At 53.5% G+C, this 22,492-nt stretch overlaps 1 protein-coding gene across 9 annotated transcripts in view; it reads right to left on the reverse strand.

Moving 5' to 3' along the window:
- DNM2 (dynamin 2) overlaps positions 1-22,492 on the reverse strand; it is a 91,358-nt gene that overhangs the window by 28,737 nt on the left and 40,129 nt on the right. For 5 of the 9 annotated variants that reach the window (XM_059918429.1, XM_059918425.1, XM_059918424.1 and 2 more), the window contains exons 3-10: positions 17,197-17,346; positions 15,622-15,825; positions 12,870-12,968; positions 11,099-11,259; positions 7,990-8,132; positions 3,328-3,463; positions 2,021-2,088; positions 1,268-1,406 (exon numbers count right to left, since the gene is read on the reverse strand). In XM_059918429.1, coding sequence (XP_059774412.1) covers positions 1,268-1,406; positions 2,021-2,088; positions 3,328-3,463; positions 7,990-8,132; positions 11,099-11,259; positions 12,870-12,968; positions 15,622-15,825; positions 17,197-17,346 — 1,100 coding nt within the window. Of the gene's footprint in view, positions 1-32; positions 172-1,267; positions 1,407-2,020; positions 2,089-3,327; positions 3,464-7,989; positions 8,133-11,098; positions 11,260-12,869; positions 12,969-15,621; positions 15,826-17,196; positions 17,347-22,492 lie in introns of all 9 variants that reach the window. The other 4 variants (XM_059918433.1, XM_059918432.1, XM_059918430.1 and 1 more) reach the window with 1 other exon arrangement.

Here is a 22,492-nt window from a genome sequence, read left to right on the forward strand (position 1 = left end):
GCATAGGTGATAATAATGAAACCTTCTGTTACCTTCTCGGCACACTTTTTAATGACCGTGGCCAGTTCTGAGACCACGAGATCAACACACTTCAAACTTGGCTCTTTGAGTTTTACAATCTGTTTTTTCACAATGGCTTCAAAGGCCATGTCGGGGGTGAAGAGCCCCGTCCTGGGTCATGCGGAGGGCGGGATGAGGTAAAAAGACACCCAGGGGCAGTGCAGGCCACACACGCGGGACGGGAGACGGAGAAAGAAGAAACGAGAGTCAGCTGGTTAGTGACATGCATGGAAGAGCCTGCGCCCGCATTTGCCCCGGAAGCTGCTTCGGATCAAGAGGCGACCTGGGTCCAAGGGGTGGGCTTAGTCTGGGGTTTAATTATAAAAGTGCCACGGGTGGGAGTCAGCGTACGAACAGCTAAAGGTTTGGGGAGGCCTTGCCTTTTCGTGTCTGTGACAATGGGCTCTAGGACGAACATCTCCAAACCATCTGGGTTTCTTTCCCTTCCCTTTTCCAATCGAAGAAGCTTAAGAAGCAAATGTGGGCTTTTCCAGACTGAGAACAGAAGGATGAAGCAGAAACTCCTGCCTTGGAAGGCCGACCCAGAGCTCCACGGCCATGGGGGACGTGCAAGCACAAACTGGCCACCAGGAAGCGCTTCAGCACCTTGGCCAACATGTGCCGCCCCGGGAACCAGGCCGGGGGTCCGAGGGCCACTGCCCTGGGACAGCACTGCTCCTGCAGGAGCTGGTGGAGGCTGTTAGGGGCGAGCCCAGGGCCGAGCACTCCATAGGCCGCTGGCGTTTGGGCCTTTCTCGGCGCCTTGGGGACAGAGAAGTGGCTGGCTCCGGGAAAGCCTGAGGGTGCCAGGCATTTGTCAAGAAGGCGTTTGTGAGGGGCAGGGAGGTTCAGGGAGCTTGGCCTCCAGCAGGTGACGCGAGGTCCCTCTCTGCTTCCCAGAAGACAGCAAAGCGACAGCCCAGCAAGACCCCCATCAGACACATGCTAAGCTTGGTATCAGGGTCCCAGGGAGCCCTGCCCACCAGTCTGGGATCTGGAGGCCTGGCACCCCCGGGCTGCACCCAGGCCAAAACGCTTCTGCCCCAGCCTCTGGGTAGAGGCCACGTTCTTGGAAACTGAGGCAATCTGGGAAGGGGAGGGAGGGGGACCAGCGGGGCAAAGGCCAAGCAGCACCGGGAGCCTGATACCAAACTCCCACAGCCCCGTTTCCACAAGGCCAGGAGTCACCCTGCCGAGGGTCCAATACCTTACTGGTACACTGCCTAACTGTATTGATTAGCTCCTGGATAACCAGGTCGACACATTTCAGACAGGGCTCTTTCAGCTTGACGACCTGCTTTTTCACAATGGCCTCGAATGCCAAGTCCGGGGTGAAGAGCCCGGTCCTAAAACCATCCGTACCCGGGGGGCAGGGGAGATAAGTCAGAGAGAAACAAAGCACGGTCAGCGATTTCATAGGCTCGGGTTGGGTTCCCGAGAGAGCCAAGGTTGCAGCAAGTCTGGGGGTCGGATGCCCGCGTCCGCTACTTGGAACCCCCCGGGGCGATCTGAGGACCCCACGGCGACACAAGAGTGGAGGGCGGGAGCAAAACGCTGGGGACCCAGGAGGCGTCCGGGGCACCCATGACGGGGACAAATGCTGGGTTCCTGCAATCGTGCCTTGGCTCTGACTTCCTCCCCACCCCCCAGGGCAAATCTGCAGCGAGCTTTCTGACTTGGCTGACCACGGTAACTGGGCCCTTTAACCCATGTTTAACCCAAGGGCAGCGGACAGCCCGGACAGCCGCGGGGCTTATGACAGATCCACACGGAACTAAGCACATCCACCCTCGAGTGCCTCTGAAGACCCAGAGGGAGAGACTGACAGCTACTGCAAACCATCCCAGAGCCCTCTCCAGGCCTCCCAATCGGGGCACCCCAAGGATTGTGGGGACTGACTGGCTGCGGGGTGGCACAACGGAGGTGAAGGGAACACGGCGCCTCCCCCCGTGGAACTTGCCTGACTCCGTGGATATTCTTAATGGCGTAGCTGATCTCCCGTCTTAAGTCCTTCTCATCGAACTCCATCTGAGAAGAGACAAACCAAACACATGCAAGGAGGTACCTGAGGCACCGCCACATCAGGTCTGTACCTAGGGAATGTCACCTCCTGTGTACCGTTTATATTCACAGGGCAGAATATTTAATTGGTCAAAATTTTCAAGAACATTAAAACTCAGTTTCAGCAAGGATGCTCTGAAACTGACACTCTTGCTCTCTTGGAAGGAAAATCAACTCAAACTTTCTTCTGGGCTACGTGGCAGTACAAATCAAAACATACCTCTAAAAACATACCTATACTGTCACAAGGTAGTTTTAAGAGCTCTAGGAATTTATCTTGAGGAACTAATCAAGAATTAGCTACATTCACAAAACCATCCGTAACTGCTGAAAAATGTGCAAAGAACCTAAATGCCCCCAAATGGGAGACTGGTTAAATGAAGGATGGGACAGTCATAAAATAAGATAGTGTTTTGCCATTGACAATGCATGAAATGTATATACTAGTTTGGAAAGATGGCAAATCATATGAAAAAAAAAAAAAAAGAATACAAAGATGCATAATTATTTTAAAAAAATACATATGCACACACTGGTATGCATGAATATATGTACTGTGCTTGTGGAGGCAGGGAGGCTTTTTGCCTGCATTTGCACAGAAATAATTCTCAAAGGACACACATCCAGGTGCTAAGAGGCGTTGTCTGTGGGTGTTAGGATTATGGGTGTTTTTTTCCTTTTAGCTTTTGCTCTTCTATTGAAGAGAACATGACTGGTTTTTACAGAGATGGCATGCGCTCACTGTGAAAAAGTGTAAAACTTCAAGCAATTAAAACAAAAAGAAAACCTCCAATCCCAGCACCCATAGCTGACATTTTGTGACTATCCTTGCAGACCTGTCTCTGCAAAGACACACATCTAGACATGCGTGTATGATTTCATATGAAGGATGTTATAACTATCATCTGTATGTTCTGTTGCACACGCTGGCTCCATAATCTGCTTTTTCCCTTTCAACCACATGCTGGGGGCATTTTCCCACGTGAATTTACCTATATTGTCTATGTACTTTGCAAAGAACAAGTATTCAGAGGAAGAAAATGGAACTTTTTATACAGTTCTGCTGGAAATCTCTAAGCTCAGGGAAGGAGGCCCGGGCCTGGAAGTGGGAGCTCGAGAACCCGTGGACTGGGAGGAGGCCGGGTTCAAGGCCGACTGAGCAGGAGGGTCAAGGCTGACCAGAGGGCCCGGCCCGGGCAGTGCTACCTTCACCAGCTCGAAGGGAAACCGCTCGTGGAAGATGCGATTGATCCGGGCACCCCCGGAGAGCTCCAGCGTGTCCACTTGGTCTCCAGAGCCCTCGATCCTCTTTTCGAAGTCCACCCCAAACTGCTGGACCATCCTATGAGGAAAGAGAAAACCCGAAGGTCAAAGCAGAGGTTTTAACACAGCTCCGGAATTACGTCCCTGGTCAAGCCGTGGCTTACTTTCCTCCGCAGTGAAAGCACTGTATCCTAACCACTAGGCCACCAGGGAACGCCCATCTTTTTATTTTTTAGCAGCAAAAACAGACAAAATCCAGGAGCTGCCAGAGGCAAGCACTTGCTACACACCAGGCCCGCTCTATAGGCCTGTTACGACCATTCATTCATTGAGTTGGGGGCGGGGGGGGGGGGGCAATTATTACTCCCATTTTGCAGATGGCAAGAGGGAGGTGCGGGGTGTGTGTCGGGGGGTCACAGTTTAGCAATCTCTGCCCTGAGGTTTGGCCTGATCCGGCAGGACCGTGCCATGAAAAGGGAGCCCCTCCACACAATTCAGGTGGCTTCCACTGGTTCCCACCACCTCCCAGTCTGTTTGGGTCAGGACTCCACCACTGATGGGCTGAGAGGCCTTGGACAGGTGGCTGGCTCTGCCCTCTGAGCCTCAGTTTCTTCACCTGCAAAGTGGGTTGGTTGTAACAGCACTTCCACACAGGGTCACTGTAATAAGGATTTAAGCAGTTTCTAGATTTCATCAACTCAAAGCAGGCATTGGTCCCCAAATGCACTAATGGCCTGGACACCCCCCAGAAAGAAAAATGTTGCCAATTAATGGTAATTCACCTGAATCCTCTGATTTGAGAAGTTAAAAAAATTTTTTTAAGTGCACACGTAATTGATGAAATGTGGTAACACCATGCGTGGCCCCTTAGAACCCAGCCCAGCCCTTAAAATAGAAGTGTCTCAGAGTATTGCTGATTAGTGCTGCAAGGAAGTGAGCAGTAAAGAACCAAGATATTTATCAGTGTTTTGGTTTTCTTTAGCATTTCTAATTGTTTCCCCCAGTCCCTGGCACTGTCTGTCTGAATCATTTCCTCATTTCCATTCCCCCAGTTCTGGATCTCCTCAAGTACTGTGTAGAGTTTCCCCAGAAGTTTCCCGCACTGGGCTGGCAGCAGGGAGCTGGCAGTTCCCTGGCACAGAGAAGCCCGGCTCTTACGGGCAAATACAGCTGATGCCTGCAAGCTGCCAGGGCGGCCAGGCTCGGCCACCAATGGATGGGGTTCTTCCTGAACACCCAGGGGGTCACGCACAGGGTGTCCCAGATCCCCAGAAGCTCTCTGCCCACATGAAGCAGACAGTGCCCACACTTGACTTCCTTCCCAGAGACACACAAAGGCCTACGTTAATGCTGCACCTGGAATGGGGACCTTGAACGGTGGCCAAATCAGGGCCAAGATGGTAAAAGGCTTAGCGCTACAGCAAGGACAGAGTACAGAGCAGGGAGTAGTTTAGGGAGCAGGATGAAGCCTACGCCAGCTGCCGCCAGACTCGGAAGGGAAAAGACGTAGCATACGTGAGCACCAGCCTCCCAGGGGCCCTGGAGTCCGAGCTGCACTCAGAGAGCATCCTTGCCAACTGTCATGGGTTAAATTGTGTCCCCAAAAAATTCATGTTGATGTCCTAACCTCCAGTACCTCAGAATGTGATCTTATTTGGAAACAAGAGTCTTTGCAGATGTCATTAGTTAAGATGAGGTCATACTGGAGAAGGGTGGGCCCCTAAGCCACTGTGACTGGTGTCCTTAGAAAAAGGGGAAATTTGGACACACACACAGGGAGAATGGCATGTGAAGATAAGACAGAGATTGGGAGCCCCAAAGTTGCCAGCAAGCCACTTGAAGTCCACAGAAGAAACCAACCCTGCCGACACCTTGATTTTGGACACTCAGTGTACATGACTATGAGACGATAAATTTCTTTTTCTTTTTTTTTTTTTTGGCCACACTGCAGGGCTTGTGGGATCTTACTTCTCTGACCAGGGATTGAACCCAAGCCCTCGGCAGTGAGAGCACAGAGCCCTAACCACTGGACCGCCAGGGAATTCCCAATAAATTTCTATTTTAGTTTAAGCCACCCAGTTCGTGGTACTTTGCTGCAGCCACAGCAAATAAATACACCAAGGTACAGGGCAGGTAAGATATCTACAGATGACCAGCGGTCCCTAGAGATGAATGGTCCTGAGTTTAGAGCCACAACTGCACGTCTAGGGAACGTGCATTCCTGCTCCTAGTTCTAGAAGAAGAGAGATCCAGGTGCAAGACAGAAAAGCCGAGGGACAAGAGCTGGTTTGAAAAATGTCCCCGATCACCTCTGCTTGGGGAAAAAAACCTGCCACGGTTTCAAGTCATCTGTGTTCTATGCACAGGAAGGAGCTGAGGTGAAGGTCACTGTATAACTTGGTTCCCCGACATGGAGCAAGGACCAAGCTGTGCCTGGGAGGAAAAAGCCAGACTCGGAACAATCGATCATGGCAAGGAGGATGATTAAAGTAAAGACAGTTAGCTTTCCTATCACTGGCTCCAAGTGAGCCACATACCATATATACCTGTGTGGGACCCGAGGGGGCGCCCAGAACCAGGCCGGGAGGGCCAGCGGGCATGGGCCCCCCTGGAGGCCATGGAAGCGCTACTGATGCAACTTCAAGTTCTCCTCAAGCTAGCGATCCCTCTTTTAGGAGTCTGCCCTGCGGGAATCCTCGCTTGTGCGCTCAACAATGAATTCGAGAAGCATCTATCGAAGAAGCAAAAAAAAATACCCGAACGTCCCCTATGGGCATCGGGTCAGGGGAAGAGCGTATGGGATACTCCGGGCGGCCGTGGGAAGTGGAAGGCTCTCGATGCCACTTCCATCAGCTGCGAGAGAGCAGAACTGGGGGCTAGTCTGATGCCACTGTTCTCATTCTCTGGTAAGACAAGAGCCTGGAGACGGGAACCGGGGTGCAGAGGAGGAGGGGAAGTTTTCACCCTCTGTACACATGAAGGCAGTCATTTTTATAATAAAGGCCGAGGAGGAGGTCATGCAACAAGCCATTCAAAGGGACGCCCGCCAGCAGGGAAGAAGCAAGGGCCTCTGCTGGCCGCTGGTCTGTGTGGCCCATAGCCTGCAGGAGAATCTGGGACTGCAGATAAGATGCTAAATAAGGAACACCAGCCCTCGCTGAGGGGCCGCAGATGACAGCAGTGCACCTCCACTGTGATGTCAAAACCACCCGGGCCGGGCCGCAGGGCACTGGTGAAAAATGACACGAACCCTGGGGGATGGGTGCTGTCTTGGAGGGCGTCCCCTGGCCCGCCCCGCCCAGGGCCCCAAAAGCATCTTCCAAGATTCCCCAATGGCCACGTGATGTGACAGCCGCTGCGGTCCTCATTTTAGGGGCGAGGAAAATGAGGCTCAGAGGGGTGTGGTCACCTGCCTGTGGTTGCCCATCAGGCCCAGGTTTAGCCCCAGGCCGTGGCCTCTGCAGCACAGGCTAGACCAGATCTCCTCCTAAAGCCTGCAAGGGACCAGCGTTGGCGCTGCAGAAAGCTTTTCGGAATGGGCTGAGGCCGTCTGATGTTAAAAGCATTCTCACCCCCGATCCCACCACTGTGCAGTGCCACATGGCAGAGAGGGCAGGGGGACGTCAGGGCTGTAACGGCCACACAGGACAGTGTCCCTCTGGGAGGGGTCTTATACGCGGCACCATCTGCCATCTGAGGTGCCAAGGAGCTTCTGGATCCCATTCTAGCCAAGCCAGCTAAGGGTCCCTGGCAGGGCAGACACCTGGAGTGCGGAGGCAGGAGGAGCCCCGGGTGAGAAGCTGAGATCATGGGGCACACCCACTCCTCCGACTCACAGCTGGGTGGCTGGGTGGCTGCCGGGAGCACCGTCTTAGAGTCAGGGTGAGGATTCCAAGAAACCAAGCAGAAGTAGCTGACACATGGCTCGGCTCCCTCCCCCCATGTCTGTCCTCCCTGCAGCCGCCAGAGGGCGCCCGTGAACACCTGAGTCAGGCCATGTCCTGCCGATGCTCAGAACCCTCCAGGGCTCCCACCTCAGAGCAAAAACCAAAGCCGTCCCCATGGTCTACAAGGCCCTGTAGGCTCTACCCTGTTCCCTCCCCGCCCTCCCTTCCTCCCACTCTCCCCTCGCTCACTCTGCTCCAGCCACACGGGCCTTCTCCGACATGCTGGACGAAATCCTGCCTCAGGGCCTTTGCACTGGCCGGGCCCCCATCCCCAGGACTCTGCATGGCCCCCTTCCTCACCTCTTCAGGTCTCTGCCCGACTCTCACTGTCTCAGGGGGGCCTTCACTGGCCACTTTATTTTAAATGCTACGCCCACAACTACCCTGGCGCTCTCTAGCCCCCTCCCTACTTTGATACTTGGCCATTTCACAGAGTACACATGTTCTCATCTACTTATCTTGCCTCATCCTTCCCCCCTCCCCGTTCTGAGCATATGGGGTATCTGCCCAGTACACTGGGGAGACCCCAGTGCTCAAGACAGGGCCTAGCACACAGGGGGCTCTGGCCAAGTGTTTGCTGAACGGACGGACGGATGAGTGGGGGAGCCTGAGGCCAGGTGGAGGCCCCGGAGCGCCCGGCGCGGGGAGGGGCACATACTGCAGCAGGGCTTTGGTCTTGCGCGTGGGGTCGTCAGGCCGGAAGTTCTTGTACTCCTCCACCTCCTTCTCCAGGGACAGCAGCTGGCTCTGCAGCTTGCTGCGCAGGGCCGGCAGCGACTCCCGGATGTGGTTGGTCAGTTGCTGCGGGAGAGAGGCTAGAGGTCAGAGGTCAGCACGGGCAGGATGCTGAGATGGGGCGGGCCCGCTCCACCCCCAGCCTCGAGGGACCAACAGAAACATCCAGCTGGAGTCACACTGGCGTGAGGGACAGGGAGAGGTGGCACAGCTCCGTCCACAGCGGCGAGATGCTGCAACAGCCCGCGGGGCCTTGGGAGGACAGATCAACCAGGCTGTCCACACCAAAGAGTACACGCAACTGTTCGCAAGGACCAGGCAGCAGGACCCAAGTGCTGACCGGGAACAGCCTCCCACAAGTGCCGCTCAGTTGGGGGGGGCGGGGAGCCTAGAAGCCACCGCAGAACCCAGGTACAGAAGGACTCTCAGACGGGCGATGGCGCGTCCACACTACAGAACGCTGGGGGAACGTACAGACGCGGGGACGGGCCCTACAAACTACAACAGAAACAGTTTGCCAAAAAAGGCACCGAACACACCTATGATGTGCTCCCCTCTGTAAAGACGGGGAGAAAGTAAGAACACATTTTCATTTGCACGAACAGAGGGAAGGATGGTTCACAAGAGAAGGGCAGAATGGAGCAGGCAGGTGGAAGGACCCTTCCCTGCAGCCCCCTTTTCCTCTGTTGTTCTGCCTTTGAACCACAGGGATTTGTTCCTTATTCACGGATCTTAAAAGGGGGCAGCAGTGCAGAAAAAGTTAGGCAATGAGCCTCAAGATGGGTCGTTCAAGAAAAAGCTAGATACAGAGCAGTGGGTAAATATCTTAACTGTTCAGGTGGTGAAAAGGAAGACGGAAAGGGAAGAGAAGGAAAAGAGAAGCAGGAGGAAGAGGAAGGCTGGCGGTACAGACACATCAGTGTCTAGCGTCTCGAGAAGGAAGCCCAGGAAGTGGTGACACCGGCCGCCTCAGGGGAAGAGAGCCATCGCGGGATGGGAGGAAATGGGACATTCACTATATTTGCACTGTCTGACTTTTTTTAATACTATGATAAAAGAGAAAGAGAGAAGGGAAGAAAAAAATAATAGCCATAAAATCAGCTAAAACCCACAAAGTGAAAAGCAGTGTTTTGTGGCCATCTGTCCTACAAGACAAAAGAAATGACAAACTATCCATCAAGCTAGAAAAAAAACATATGAAGGAGCCTCACACTCCGTGGAATGAATCTGATGGTCACCCCAAAGCCCTATGTGAGCTGGGGCCCCTCCCTGTGGGAGCTGCAGGTCCCTAAGGGCGGCAGTCCACTCCGGTCCCCGACAGCATCCTGGGGCGTTACGGTGGCCCCATTTAGCTCGCGAGGCAAAGGAGGTGGGGGGGACCAGGAAGCACCAGGATGTGGAGCTAGGCCCCCAGAAGGCCAGCTGGGCTGCTCACCTGCGGCTCTCAGAGGGGGGCCCCAGGCACCTGCGGGGAGTTTTACTTCCCTTCCTCTCCCTCCACCCCCTGCCCAGGCAGACCGCTGCTTCCTTTCCTGGAGGGCCCCTCCCACCGGACACTTACTTCCCTCTTTGTTCTGCTGAGCTGCCTGCTCTGCCTTCCTGCTCTGCGCCAGCTCTCTTCCCGGCCCCATCACTGCCTAACGCTCAACTGTGCCTCTACCTGGTGCCCCCAATTAGAAACATCCCTTCCCTAAGGACAGGGCCCAGCTCCCACATTGCCACTGTGTCCCACTGCTGTCATGAAGGACTCAGACTGTCGCTCTGAGGCCCTGCCCCATCCGAGATGCTACCATATAGCACTGAGGGGGAACTCCTCGTAACCCCGGGGCCACTAAGGACCACACTGCCTGCTACAGTATAGCTACATAATCCCACATTACGGATTTTACTCTCGTAGAAATTGGCACACATGCAAAACGATGTTATTAAACAGCAGCCTTTTACTGACTAGGAACATTAGAAACCAGCCTTCCAAAAAGAGCCTGGTTAAACAGCCTAAGACCCATGTGTTCAGGGACTACTACAGGGCCACGAAAAAGAGTGAGGAAGCTTTTTCTGTAGGGACAGAGCTCCAGGAGATACTGCTGAGCAAAAAAAAAAAAAAAACCAAGGGGCGGGTATCCATGACTATGCAAGAAAGAGAGAAATGTGATTCTCAAAAGTCCTTTCTGCTTTCATGAACAGAAAGAAACTCAGGCGGTGTTAACAGTGGTGCCCTAGGGGTGGGAAGCAGGGGCAGATGGGGGCGCTTCACTATATACTTTTAAACACTGGTATTTTTTACGAGCCCTGTGAATATACTACCTGTGGGAAAAAAGAACACTAGAAAAGCAGTGAGATACCAGAGTTGCTGGCATTTGATATGTGCTGCATTTCATGTAGCAGACGCCAGCCCTGGGGGCAGCGATGCGGATGATTCCGGCCTGATGGACGGGGAGGCTCGGAGAGGCGGGGCTGGGCTTTGGACCAAGGAAGGCCAGGCTCCGAAGTCCTCCCACTTGGCTACTGTCGAGCAATGCCAGCCACCCGGTGTTGGTCCAGGCGAGGCATTCGTAACCCAGGTCATCAGTGTCAGGAACTGTACGCAAACTTCTGGGTATGTGACTAAATAATTACGGTGGTAATTAAAATAATGGTAATAAACAACAAGGTCCTACTGTACAGCCCAGGCAACTATAGTCAATATCCTGTGACAGACCATAATGGAAAAGAATATGAAAAAGAATATATATATGTATAACTGAATCACTTTGCTGTACAGCAGAAATTAAGCCAACATTGTAAATCAACTATACCTCAATACAATTTTTTTTTTAAATAAAAATAAAATAATGGTAACAATAGTAGTGATGGTAATAATAGTACCAGTACAGACTTACTGAACACCCACTCTTCTCCAGGCCCTGAGTCAAATGTTCACTGAACCCATTTTGCTAAAACAAGTGCTGCTCTAGACCACGGCCAATGGCATTGTGGATGGCAGCTGTTGTGCAGTGCGCAGCCTGAGCAACTGCACAAAACCCTTGCTGTACCTGATTCAGAGTCTTCTGCAGGTGTGGGGTGCCCATGCGGTCCGCCATGTGCCGGTAGGCCGGGTGGGAGAGGAAGAACTTCCTCTCGGCCGCCAGCGCTGCGCGGATGTCCTTCTTGCCCTCAATGTCCTTCTGGCTGCGGTTCACCACGCCAATGTAGCCTGTGGGGAGAGAGGTTCAGGTCAGGGCAGTGCCAGGCAAGCCAAGGAGCCCAGATGCCCCCTTTTTTGCATGGGACCGGGCAATGCGGGGGTGTAGACATGGATCTTGCCCTACGAGTCACTCACAGAAGAGGTGACAAGCCATACGCATTACTCAGAAGCAACACGGAGAATGCAAACACTGAGTACAGTCCTGAAAAGCAACGCAAGTGTTTGGAGGAAGAAGTTATATGCAGCATGGTGTGAGGGGCTGGATAGAGAAAAGCTCTGGAGAAGATGAAATCCACAATCCGAGCTTTAGAAACAGAAAAAAAAACTTCAAAAAGAAGGGCAATGGGGGACAGCTAATCTTGCTGGATATTAATACCTATTCTACACTGTGCCACAGTGAAAAACAGGAACCAACCTAAGTGTCCAACAAATGGGGTCTGAGTAATGGTCCATGTACCCCCATATGAGGGACCCCACAGGATCTTTTACAGTCATCTTGAAGAGTATTTGCCTTCAAGGGAATGTTCACAGGCACACATTCTGCTATTTTGCTAAGTGAAATGGAAAAGCAGGTCACCAGGCAGCGTGGCGCTGGAGAGCTGACGTTCCGAACCAATTCCGCCACCTGCCAGCTTTGTGAGCTGGGGCAAGGGATTTGCCTCTCGGTGCCTCAGTTTCTTCATCCATAAAATGGGGATGAACACAGAGCCACTGCATTGGATTGTTACGGGGATTAAATGGGTTCTTCCACACCAAGAGTGCAGAACAGTGCCTGAAACGTAATAGGTACTTAAATACACGTTTGCTATTCTCATTTTATTGAAAATAAAAATACTTGGGCTACTCTTGTCAGAATATCTGAAACTAAACTAAACACGAGCCTAATCAGCCTCTGTCTAGATCAAATGACTGGTTTATAGGGATCTACAATTGGCCAGATCCCAAGTGAGTACAGATAAAGTGGCCGGAGAAGGAGCTGTTTGAACAGAATCATAGGTATTTATGTGTCAAATGATAGGATGCCTAGGATTTGCTTCATGACCCCCAAGGGAGGAAAGAACAACAGGAGAGGATATTTGGGGCATTGAAGGTTAGCTGTATGTGATTAGCAGCGAGGCTGGGCCAGTGGTTCTCCTTGCACTTTTCTCTCCACTTGAGAGAATGTTTGAAAGCAAGTATTGAACATCAAGAAAAGTTACAAATCCTCGGGAACTCCTGGGAAGGAGAACCACAGAGTATTAAATAGGGGGAGAAGTTGCACTGCGGATGATTTCAGTTTCCTTCTTCTGGACACTTGTTTTCTGTTGCCAAAATGAGTAGGCGTTCACTGTGTAACTGAAAAATGAATGCACTCAAATCAGAAGAAAAAGCTACCTGTGTTCACTCGGGCAGGAAAAAAAAAAGAAGGTTCCACAATGGAACAGAAAAGCAGTTACTTCTGGGCAGTGGGGAAATGGGATGGTGAATGTATCTGTGAGCATCTGCTGGGGTTTCAGTAAAGATAACAAAAACAAATCATTTTCCGAAAGCAAAGGTGCACCAGCTCTCCTGCTGCTCAAGCCCACCCATCTTGCCTGCCCTCCCCTGCCCTGTAGCCCCCCGGCCCTCCCGGGCCGCACCTCTTCTCAAGGGGAGCAGCTTGTTCTCCAGGATGTCCCTGGCATCAGTGCCTTCGTCCATCAGGTCGAGCTTGGTGATGACGCCGATGGTCCGCAGGCCTGAAAGAGCACAGAGGTCAGAGGGCGCCATGAGGAAGGAGCACGGGCTGGCAACCCCGGGCCACCTGGGTCCCAGCTGGACCCCCCCCCACTTCCAGGCCGTGTGACCCGGGACAAACCATAACGTCACCTGCCTGGACCCTAGTTTCCCTCATGTCAGATGAAGGCAGTAACACACCAATCTCAGGGGGTCGTCCATGAGGATAAACCTGGCACGTGGCAAATGTTCAATCAATAAACGCTGGCCACCGTCATCACTGGTACGACCAGAGATGGCGTCTTGCTGCAGCATCAGGGGGGCAACCTCATCGAACTTGAACCCCAGGTCAGAATCTCCATGCTGTGCTGAGTGGCATGCAACGTAACACGCTAACCCGTGACAATTGTCTCTAGGGTTACCTCTCATCTGAATGGCCAAAATTCCACTCTGGAAACCACCCCATGGAATTCCTCTTCGTCCCAAGTTGCCCAGAATTGAGGGAACCCTGCAGATCGATCAACTGCCCCTGCTGGTGCCTGAGGGCCCTTCGATCAACTGCCCCTGCTGGTGCCTGAGGGACCCTCTGTGCTAGCCGTGTGTGTGTGTGTGTGTGTGTGTGTGTGTGTGTGTGTGAGAGAGAGAGAGAGAGAGAGACATCACAGAGGGAAGCCCAGGGAGATCTCTGGGGGGTGCTATGGTGGGCGTCGAAGAGGTGACGGCCGTACCTTCCCTGCGGCCCCTGCCTGCTCACGTTCTGCTGAGAGTATGAGCTGGCATCACCTTTTCGGAGGGCAAAGGAGCCCCCACTGCAAGGACCCACAAAGCTTGGGGAGGGTAGAGGCAGCCCAAGGTAGAGAGATATGACTGGGGAGGGGGTCTGGGAGCATCTACTTTATTAGAAATGTCCAATCTCACTGAAGCACTGTTCCTAAAAGCTCAGAAACAACCCAAATGTTCAAGAACAAAAAAAAAGACAGCAATGCGCTGCACAGTGGATGGCTACAGACCTATGTCCCTATGGTAATAGGCAAACACACACACACTACAGAAAAAGAAGGAAAGACCATCCCATTTCTAAAAATGTGACTTTACGTGGAAGAACAAACTCCGAAAGAATATTTGCCCAGTGTGGCCACCAGTATCTGCAGGGGGAGAGGAGCTGTCACATGTTAGGCTCTACATTTTACAATGGTGACATTTTGGGGATAATTATCATGAATACTTCCAAAGTTAGAAAGTGACTTTTTTCTGGAAGAATGCCAGCATCAAGTTCACCTAACTGTTTTCAGCCGCACCTCCTCACTGCCTGATCTCGCCTCTGCGGTCACGGTCACACGCTGTTTCCCGGGACTGGACTAGGGGTACAGGAAGGCCTGGGGGGGGGGTGCTGCGGGCAGGGGCGGCCCCTCCCAGGAAGGCACACCGGGATGGCCCTGGGGAAGAGCTGCCAGAGCCCCGAGCTCTGAGGAGCTCACAGTCCCGGCGGGAAAGGAGCCCCCTTTGCCGACTGTCCCCCAGGCCTACAAACTAGGGGGCGTGAGCCACAAAGCCTGTCTCCCCCAACTCCACACTGGTCCCCAACTCCTTCCAAAACACTGTGGGATCCAGGCAGTCGGCGGACAATTTGGAGAATGTATTTCGGTGTGTGTCGTACTCTGCTAACCACCCCCCCGCCCCGCCGCCGCTCTCAGAGCACACCCAGCTCCCCACCGCAGCCCACGGGGCCTGCTCGACTGGTCCTGGCCCCTCTCCGCCCTCGCTCCCGCGCCCTCCCTTTAGCTCACTCTGCTCTGGCCACACCGGCCTCCCTGCTGTGTCCTGGGCACCCCCGCTCTTTAGCACCCACTGTCCATTTTCCTGGGTTTTGCCTCTTTTTCTCATTCTGATCTTGCCCAGAACCTCACATCTTCAGAGGCCCGTGACTGCACCCATTTCCACCCCAGCCTCTCTCAGTGGGTTCTATTTCCATCCAGTGCTTACCACTACCGGAAGTTACTCCACTTGCTTATTTCCAGTGGGGGATTCTGTCGCCCCCACTGGAATATCAGTTCGCTGGTGGCAGGGGTCCCTCTCAATTTTGTCCCCTGCAGGGTTCCCAAGGCCAAAACAGAGCCTGGCATGTAGCCGGGGCTTAACTGACATTTGCTGAACGAAGGCCCTGGGCCACAGATGCCCCAGTCTCCACCACTCCCTCCGGCCCCAACTGGCTTCATTAACTCGTCATCCTTTCACCTTCCCTGCCGGACCCCCCGAACAGTGATGGCGAGACCTCCGGTCCTCTTTGACAGCTCTACAGGTTAGGACTGCTGTTGCCATTTCGACAGGAGGGACCAAGCCTCGGGGAGGAAGAGGAACTTCTAGAGGTGGGATTTGGACTCGCATCTGTGTCCAAGGAGGGCTGCCCTCTTCCCACCCCCCTGGACTAGCTTTCTGCACAGGCGAAGCAGGGACCAGCTTTCCAAGGAGCAATGCCAACCGCCACACACTGGCCTCCCAAGGGATGGCCCCCAGAACTGCTAGCCCTCATGGGAAATTCTGTGTCCCGGGCCTTTTCCTGGGGAGGCTGTGCGCCAAAGGGAACGCCAGTGACGTGGAATCGAGGATGCGGGGCAAGTCGTGATGCTCCAAGGCGCCGGGAAGAGGGAGCTGCTGCCGTGGGGGCTCGGGGGGTACCTTGGGGGTCGACCTCCTTGGCCAGCTTGAGGGCATCCGAGTTGGCCAGGTCCATGTTGGCGGGGGTCACGGCGAGGATGAGGCTGCTCTCCCGGCTGATGAACTGCAGGATCATGTCCTTGATCTGGTACTCGATGTCTGCGGGCTGGTCCCCCACAGGCACCTTGGTGATGCCCGGGAGGTCGATGAGGGTCAGGTTCAACACTGGGAGGGAAAGCAGAGGGAGAGGCTGTCAGAGCCAGGGCAGGGGAGGCACGCCCAGCCCTGCAGGGACCTGGCCCACTTCTCCAAGCGCTGGGGGTCAGGCCTCAGGATTTCTCCTGCGCTCCAACTGGATCCCTCCCTCCTAGGAATCCCATCTTACAGACACCCTCCTGTACTCTATTTCAGTGAGACAGCTTTGTTTTTTCAATGAAGTGACTATTTTTTTTTTTTACTGAAGTATAGTTGAAGTACAATATCATATAAGTTACAAGCATATAATATAGTGATTCACAATTTTTTAAAGTTATACTCCATTAATAGTTATTATCAGCGATACAGTTTTAAATCTGGACATTTGCATTTGCAGACTGGAATTACTCTCGATGCCTGAATAAATTTCAGCCCATCGATTCAGCCAATACCAAGGAACTATTAAAAACAAAAAGATGATACTCTGGTAAGAAACACACTCTGAAATGCACTCATACAAAAAAGAGGCATCAATGACTTTTATACCATGCTACGATTTGAGTAAAAGTTGTGAAACACACATACACGATATATACATACATGTTCATAACTGCCTACATAGGCATTATGTATCATTTCGAGAACATGAAATATATTTCTAATTTTGGAGGGCAAGGTAGGTTTTCGCTGGATATACCCTTTTATAACTTGAATATGAGCCATGTACAGGCATCACTTATTCAAAAATAAATAAACTGGGAATTGCCTGGCGGTCCAGTGGTTAGGACTCTGCACTTTCACTGCCGAGGGCGTGGGTTCAATCCCTGGTTGGGGAACTAATATCCCACAAGCCAAGTGGTGCGGCCAATAAATAAATAAACAAATAAATAAACTCATCACAAAGAACCCATACTGAGGTATTAAGAGTCGGCTGCAATATTCACCAAATACCATTTAAGTTAGCAATCCATGCCTCTGGGTCAGAGGTTATACATGGCTACAGGCTGCTTGCTCTGTTTAAATGATGCAGTTTTAAAATCGGGATGTTATGCAGAAAAATCTGGCTTTCTGGCTCCTCTTGAAGAACCAGAAGACCTGGTTGCCTTGGGCTGGCATCACCGTGTGGCCACCATTCACCTGGGAGCCGAGCCGTGGCCGCCCCTTTAAAAGCAACATACGAGCTGCAATTCACCCCAGACTCCACCACTCCCGACAGTCTCCCTGGCATGCTGTTTCTCTTAGAGCTGAGATGAGACGTGGGAAGATACGGATCAAGAGGGCTGTGTTGTGTGTGACGAGAAATGGGAGGGGCCGTATTCTTGACAGTGAAGCCGACCCGACCCGTGACCCGCGGAGTCAGCCTTCCGCTGCCCCCGTATGTGAGGGGTCCCTGTTGCCTACCGTGTGGCGAGTAGACCCGCAGGTTGATGGGCACTGGGGAGATGCCTTTGTTGGTCCCCGTGACCCTGTCGGTCTCGGCTTCAATCTCCTGTCGGACTTCATCAAAGTCTGTAAACTTTTTGGACTTGCAGTGCAAAAACTCGGCATATTCTGAAAAGGGAAGAAAGATGCTCCAAATGAGAAAGAGAAGCGGTCTCGCTGTGTGCGGGGGAACAGATGGCCTTCTGGGACAGGTGCTTTGTCAAGCAGAGGAAGTGAAGAATCAGTTACAGGCCTCCCAGGAATTTGGGGAGCAACAGATTCATTCTCTTGACAAGTATTTGAGGGGGGCCCTCCTATAGACTATGTCCCCTTCTAGACCTCAGGGATTCCACAAGGTACAAAACGGGCAAAAATCCTGACTCTGTGGAATGGACATTCTCATGAAGCATTCTGCAAAACAACACGTCATGACATATTATGAGTATAAAAAAAAATCAAAAACAAAACAAAAAAAACCCCACAAAAAACAAAAGACAACAACCGACAGGTGGGTGTGACCAGCACTTATTCTTTTTCTTGATGAACAGAATACGAAGGATTGGCGTGCATCACCCAGAGCGCGGTGATGCACGTTTGATGAAGCTTCTGCTTCCGTGTTATATCACACGAGATGGTCCTGGGTCGTGATGCAGAATCTCAAGTCAAAAGGGCCGCAAGCCGCTGCCCTGGTGGGATCCTGAGCCGCCAGCGCCCTCTAGCCAGGCGAGATCCCCAGTGCGTGTCCCTGGAACTCATCGTCCTCCTTCCCCAGGGCACCCGCACAGGATGGGGAACAGGCAGCACCACTGGCCTCACGAAAGCCCACCTCGCTGCCCGTCCGCCCCTCCTGGCTGTTCATGGGGCCCCCCAACCTAGACGTGAACCCCTCAGGAGAAATGCTTTCTGGCTTCTTCAGGCCTTCTGAGCCCAGGGTGTCTGAAAGCCGTTATTGACACTGAGATGAAGGGAAATAAAAGTGACTAACGGGGCTTCCCTGGTGGCGCAGTGGTTAAGAATCCGCCTGCCAATGCAGGGGACACGGGTTCAAGCCCTGGTCCGGGAAGATCCCACATGCCGTGGAGCAACTAAGCCTGTGCGCCACAACTACTGAGCCTGCGCTCTAGAGCCCGTGAGCCACAACTACTGAAGCCCACGTGCCTAGAGCCCATGCTCCTCAACGAGAAGCCACCGCAATGAGAAGCCCGCGCACAGCAACAAAGACCCAACACAGCCTAAAATAAATAAATTTAAAAAAAAAAAGTGACTAACGATAGTGCTGCTCCTATCATCAAGGCAGAGAAATCCAAAGCACAATGTGGATAAAGCAGGAAAAAAAAATGTTCATCGCAGGACGTAGGTGCTGAGTCTATAGGCATTCACCGTACAATTCCTGACTTTTCCATGTGTTTGAATTTTCACAGTATATGTTGGGGAGGGGGGACCTTCTAGGCCCAGAGATCACGGCTCCTGCAAGTGATGCTGAAAAGAGGGAAGTAAGTCTCACTGGCAAACAGCCTAAAGAACTGGTCCACGGCAGAGATGCAAAGACGTACACTGCAGCGCTGTTTCTCACAGTAAAAGACTAGAAATTGCCTCAATGTCCACCAGGAGGAGACCTGGCTACATAAATCACAGCACAGTGTTACCACCAGCTGCATCAGAAGAAAGGATGGAGAAACACCCCTGCGACAGAGAAAGGCCAGGCAGGTGAAGAATCTCTACCCAGAGGTGGAACACAGCAGAAAGAAATGAACGCAAAGAGGTTCGCCATCCCATCACCATAACCGAACAAACTATGGCCAACAGTCAGGCCTTGCTTGCTCTGGCCAGGCCCTGCGTGTGGTCCCATTTGTTCCTCACAAGTGAGCACCTTAGCAGGTAGGCACCTCCATAATGCCCATATCACAGACAGGGAAACTGAGGCCAGAGAAGTGATGCAACCTGGCTCAAGCTCAGTGGCGGAGCTGGGATTTGGAGTTCAGATAATCTGTCTCCAGACGGTGGCTCTCGAGTCACATGGCCTCTGTGAGGCCACAGACAGGCTCCTCACCTCTCTAACCTCTGCTGCGGGGGTCAGGGGGACTCCGCGCTCAGATCACTGAGGATTTTACCCAATGTGGGCACTGGCCACTCGGGAGCAGGGCAAGGAAGACGCTGGCTGGAGGGTACAGGATCAACCACCCCACCCCCTTCAGCTGACCCAGTGCCCAAGGACGGTCGTGCTCCAGCCCTCCACAGGGACAAGAGGAAATACTCCGCTGCTCTTCCTGCAGCAGCCACCACAAATGGAACAGTCCTCCAACCCCCACAGCAAACCTCAGCTCTCTTCCGGCTCAAGGCCCTGGGCTCAGCACTTGCAAGGTACCATCCCCCTTCCTAGAGTGCAGGGGAATGGAGGATGGGAAAGGGGCTGCGGACCAGGACACAGGCCCTGTCCCTTGCAAACCTCTGCCCTGCCAGGCCGGCCTGCCTGTTGCCTCTTCCAGGGAGCCTTCCCTGATTCCACGCCACCTGGAACGCCATTGTGCATCTTGGACGTCCTCCCCTGGCAGAGCCAGGTCACCCCGGATTGTGTTTATGGGACCAGGACCTGCCAGCTGTAGCCTCCCAGAGCCTAGTGTGTGTGGCAGCCTTCTCTTCTGCCAAACCCTTTGTGCCTTTGTGTGAGTGAAAGATGTGCAGGAGATGGTGCAGGAGAGCCACAACTTCTTCCCCAGAGGGTCAGTGGACAGCAGAAACCGTACCCTCTGTGCCTAACGGGAAGGTCAAGGATTCAGCCAGGCCCATCCCTCACAACCTGCCTTCTTTGCTGGGTTCCTCGTCACTTTGGAACCATGGGCTAGATTCCAGGCTCATACCAAATAACAAAGGTTCTGCCAACCCTCCTTCCTCTCCGCCCACAAGCACTGACCCTCTTAAAGCCACACCTCAGCCTCTGCTCCTTGAAACCCTCCATAGCTCCCACCTCACCCCAGTAAAAGCCAAAGTCTTGGGACTTCCCTGGCGGTCCAGGGGTGAAGACTCCGCACTTGCAATGCAAGGGGCGCGGGTTCGATCCCCGGTCCGGGAACTAAGATCCCACATGCCGCACAGTGCGGCCCCCCGACCCCAAAAAAAGAGCTGAAGTCTTCACCACATGTCGCAGGGCCCTACAAAATTTCCTTCCCCCCAACTTCTGACCCCAACTCACTCCCCTCCAGCTACACTGGCTTGCCTGGTTTCTCACACTCCAAGCCCTCCACTCCTGCCTCAGGGCCTTTGCACTGGCTCTTCTCACTGCCTACAGATACCCTTACGGGTCCCTCCCTCTCCCCCTTTAGGTTTCTGCTTGAATGTCACCTCTCTTTCTCCGTGAGGCCTGCTCTGACCCCAAAGTGAGATGACAAACCTCCTCAGTCTCTTTCCCCCTTCCCTTCCTTAGGATCGTCCAAGTACCTGCCACCTTCTAATATGGTTTACCTTGTCAGCCTATGTATTTTCTCTGATCCCCAGGAGAAGGTCCACCCCACGGGGCAGGGATCTGAATCTGTGTTGTTCTGTGTCCCCGGGGCACAGTACTCTGAGCACACAGTAGGTGCTCTGTAATTACGTTTACAACTAAAATGACTGCCGGAAAGGTAGTATGGTCCCTGCTCCAGCTTCCGTGAGGTGGCCCAGCACCGCCACGGCCACCAAGCTGAATATACGGGAGACTAGACAGGAACAGGGTCTGACGGGACCACCTGCTATCTCCCCCTCCCTCCCTCCTTCCCAATGCACTTCTTGACGGCACAGGTCCAGCCCAGAGCCAGGGTCCTGGTCTGATGAGGAAGATGGACTCGGCACAAGCATGTCACAGCAGGTGCCAGAGGCGCTCAGAAAAGAGACTCAACGTACCAGGAACTAGGAGGGGTCTCCTGGAGGGGTGGCCTGCCCGACTCAGCCCTGGCCTACCTCATGCCCGCATGATCTTTCTGAAGTGGAGACATTTCCCCACGCCCTGAGGATGCTCTGGACACAGGGGAGTCTACGGGAGATGCAGAGAAGGTGGGGGGATGCCCACTGGCCAGGCTCCCCCTCTGTGCCTCAGTTTCCCCATGAGGAAAATTAAAATATGACAAATAGGCAGAGTGTTTAGCCTGGGTTTCCACAGCCCGGTAAGTGCTTGGATGGGGGAGGTGATTTTTTTAACCATGTACGGTCTCAAAGAATAATTCAGAGGCCTTGAGGCTGAGCTAATGGCCTGCAACGCCTGGAGAGCGCCCTCTCAACTCATCCCCAGCAGCCCAGGCCGAGCCACCACCAGCTCCGCCTGCCCTGGTCCCCGGGCCCCGCTGCAGCGCTGGTCTATCCCCAGAGCAGCTGCAGCGTTTTCAAACCTTCCTTTCCTTGTGCTCAGATAACAAAGCCAGTCCCTCAGGTCCCTGGGCCCTGCCACAGCATTTCGACGGCCACACGGGCCTCCCACCGGAGCCCGGCATTAGGCTTCCCTGGGAGGAGGGCCAGCCACGTGTGATCGGTCCCCGGAGGCTCCACGGGACCAGCCCAGGGCACAGCGGGAATCAAGGATAAAGCGGGCGCTCGGCGAGCAGCTGAGCTGCCACCTCGGAGGAGCCAGCCACCCTTAGCCACAGCAGGGCATCCCGCCGGCGTCCCATGGGGTCAGTGAATGCACCTGCAGTTGTTTTCTAGAAGGAGGTCCTGCCCTCCACCCAGGACTTGTTCCCTGCCTCCTTCAGGTCTTGGCTCTAAACAACTCTGCTCGGGGAGGCCCACCCAGACCAGCCGGCCCTTCGCGGCGCTCCTCACACTGACTCACCACGTGCTTGTGTGTCCCTTGGTAAAGTCAGAGCTGCAAGAAGGGACTGCGAGGGACTTGGTTTTGGTCTCTGTACTCCACGGTGCCTGGTGCATAGTAACTGCTTAATAAAACTTAATTACTAGGTGGCCTGTTACAAAGCATTAGGTGCCGAAGCGTAGGAGGACTTCCCCCACCCCATGACTCCCATGTGGGTCCCCACTGTGTTCAGTAGCCAACACCCCGCCTCGGGCATCCCCCAGGCATGCCCTTCAAGAAGGTGCCCTCAGGACTTCCCCGGTGGTCCAGTGGTTAAGACTCTGTGCTCCCAATGCAGGGAGCATGGGTTCGATCCCTGGTCGGAGAAGTAAGATCCTGAATGCCGCTCGGCACGGCCAAAAGCAAAAAAAGGTGCCCTAAGAAGGGAGGTGACAAGTACACGCCACCACCTTCTTGGGGTCAGCCCACCCACCTCCACCCCGGGCACAAGGAAGCAGC

Source organism: Balaenoptera ricei, chromosome 3 (genome assembly GCF_028023285.1).
Source record: "Balaenoptera ricei isolate mBalRic1 chromosome 3, mBalRic1.hap2, whole genome shotgun sequence".
NCBI lineage: Eukaryota > Metazoa > Chordata > Mammalia > Artiodactyla > Balaenopteridae > Balaenoptera > Balaenoptera ricei.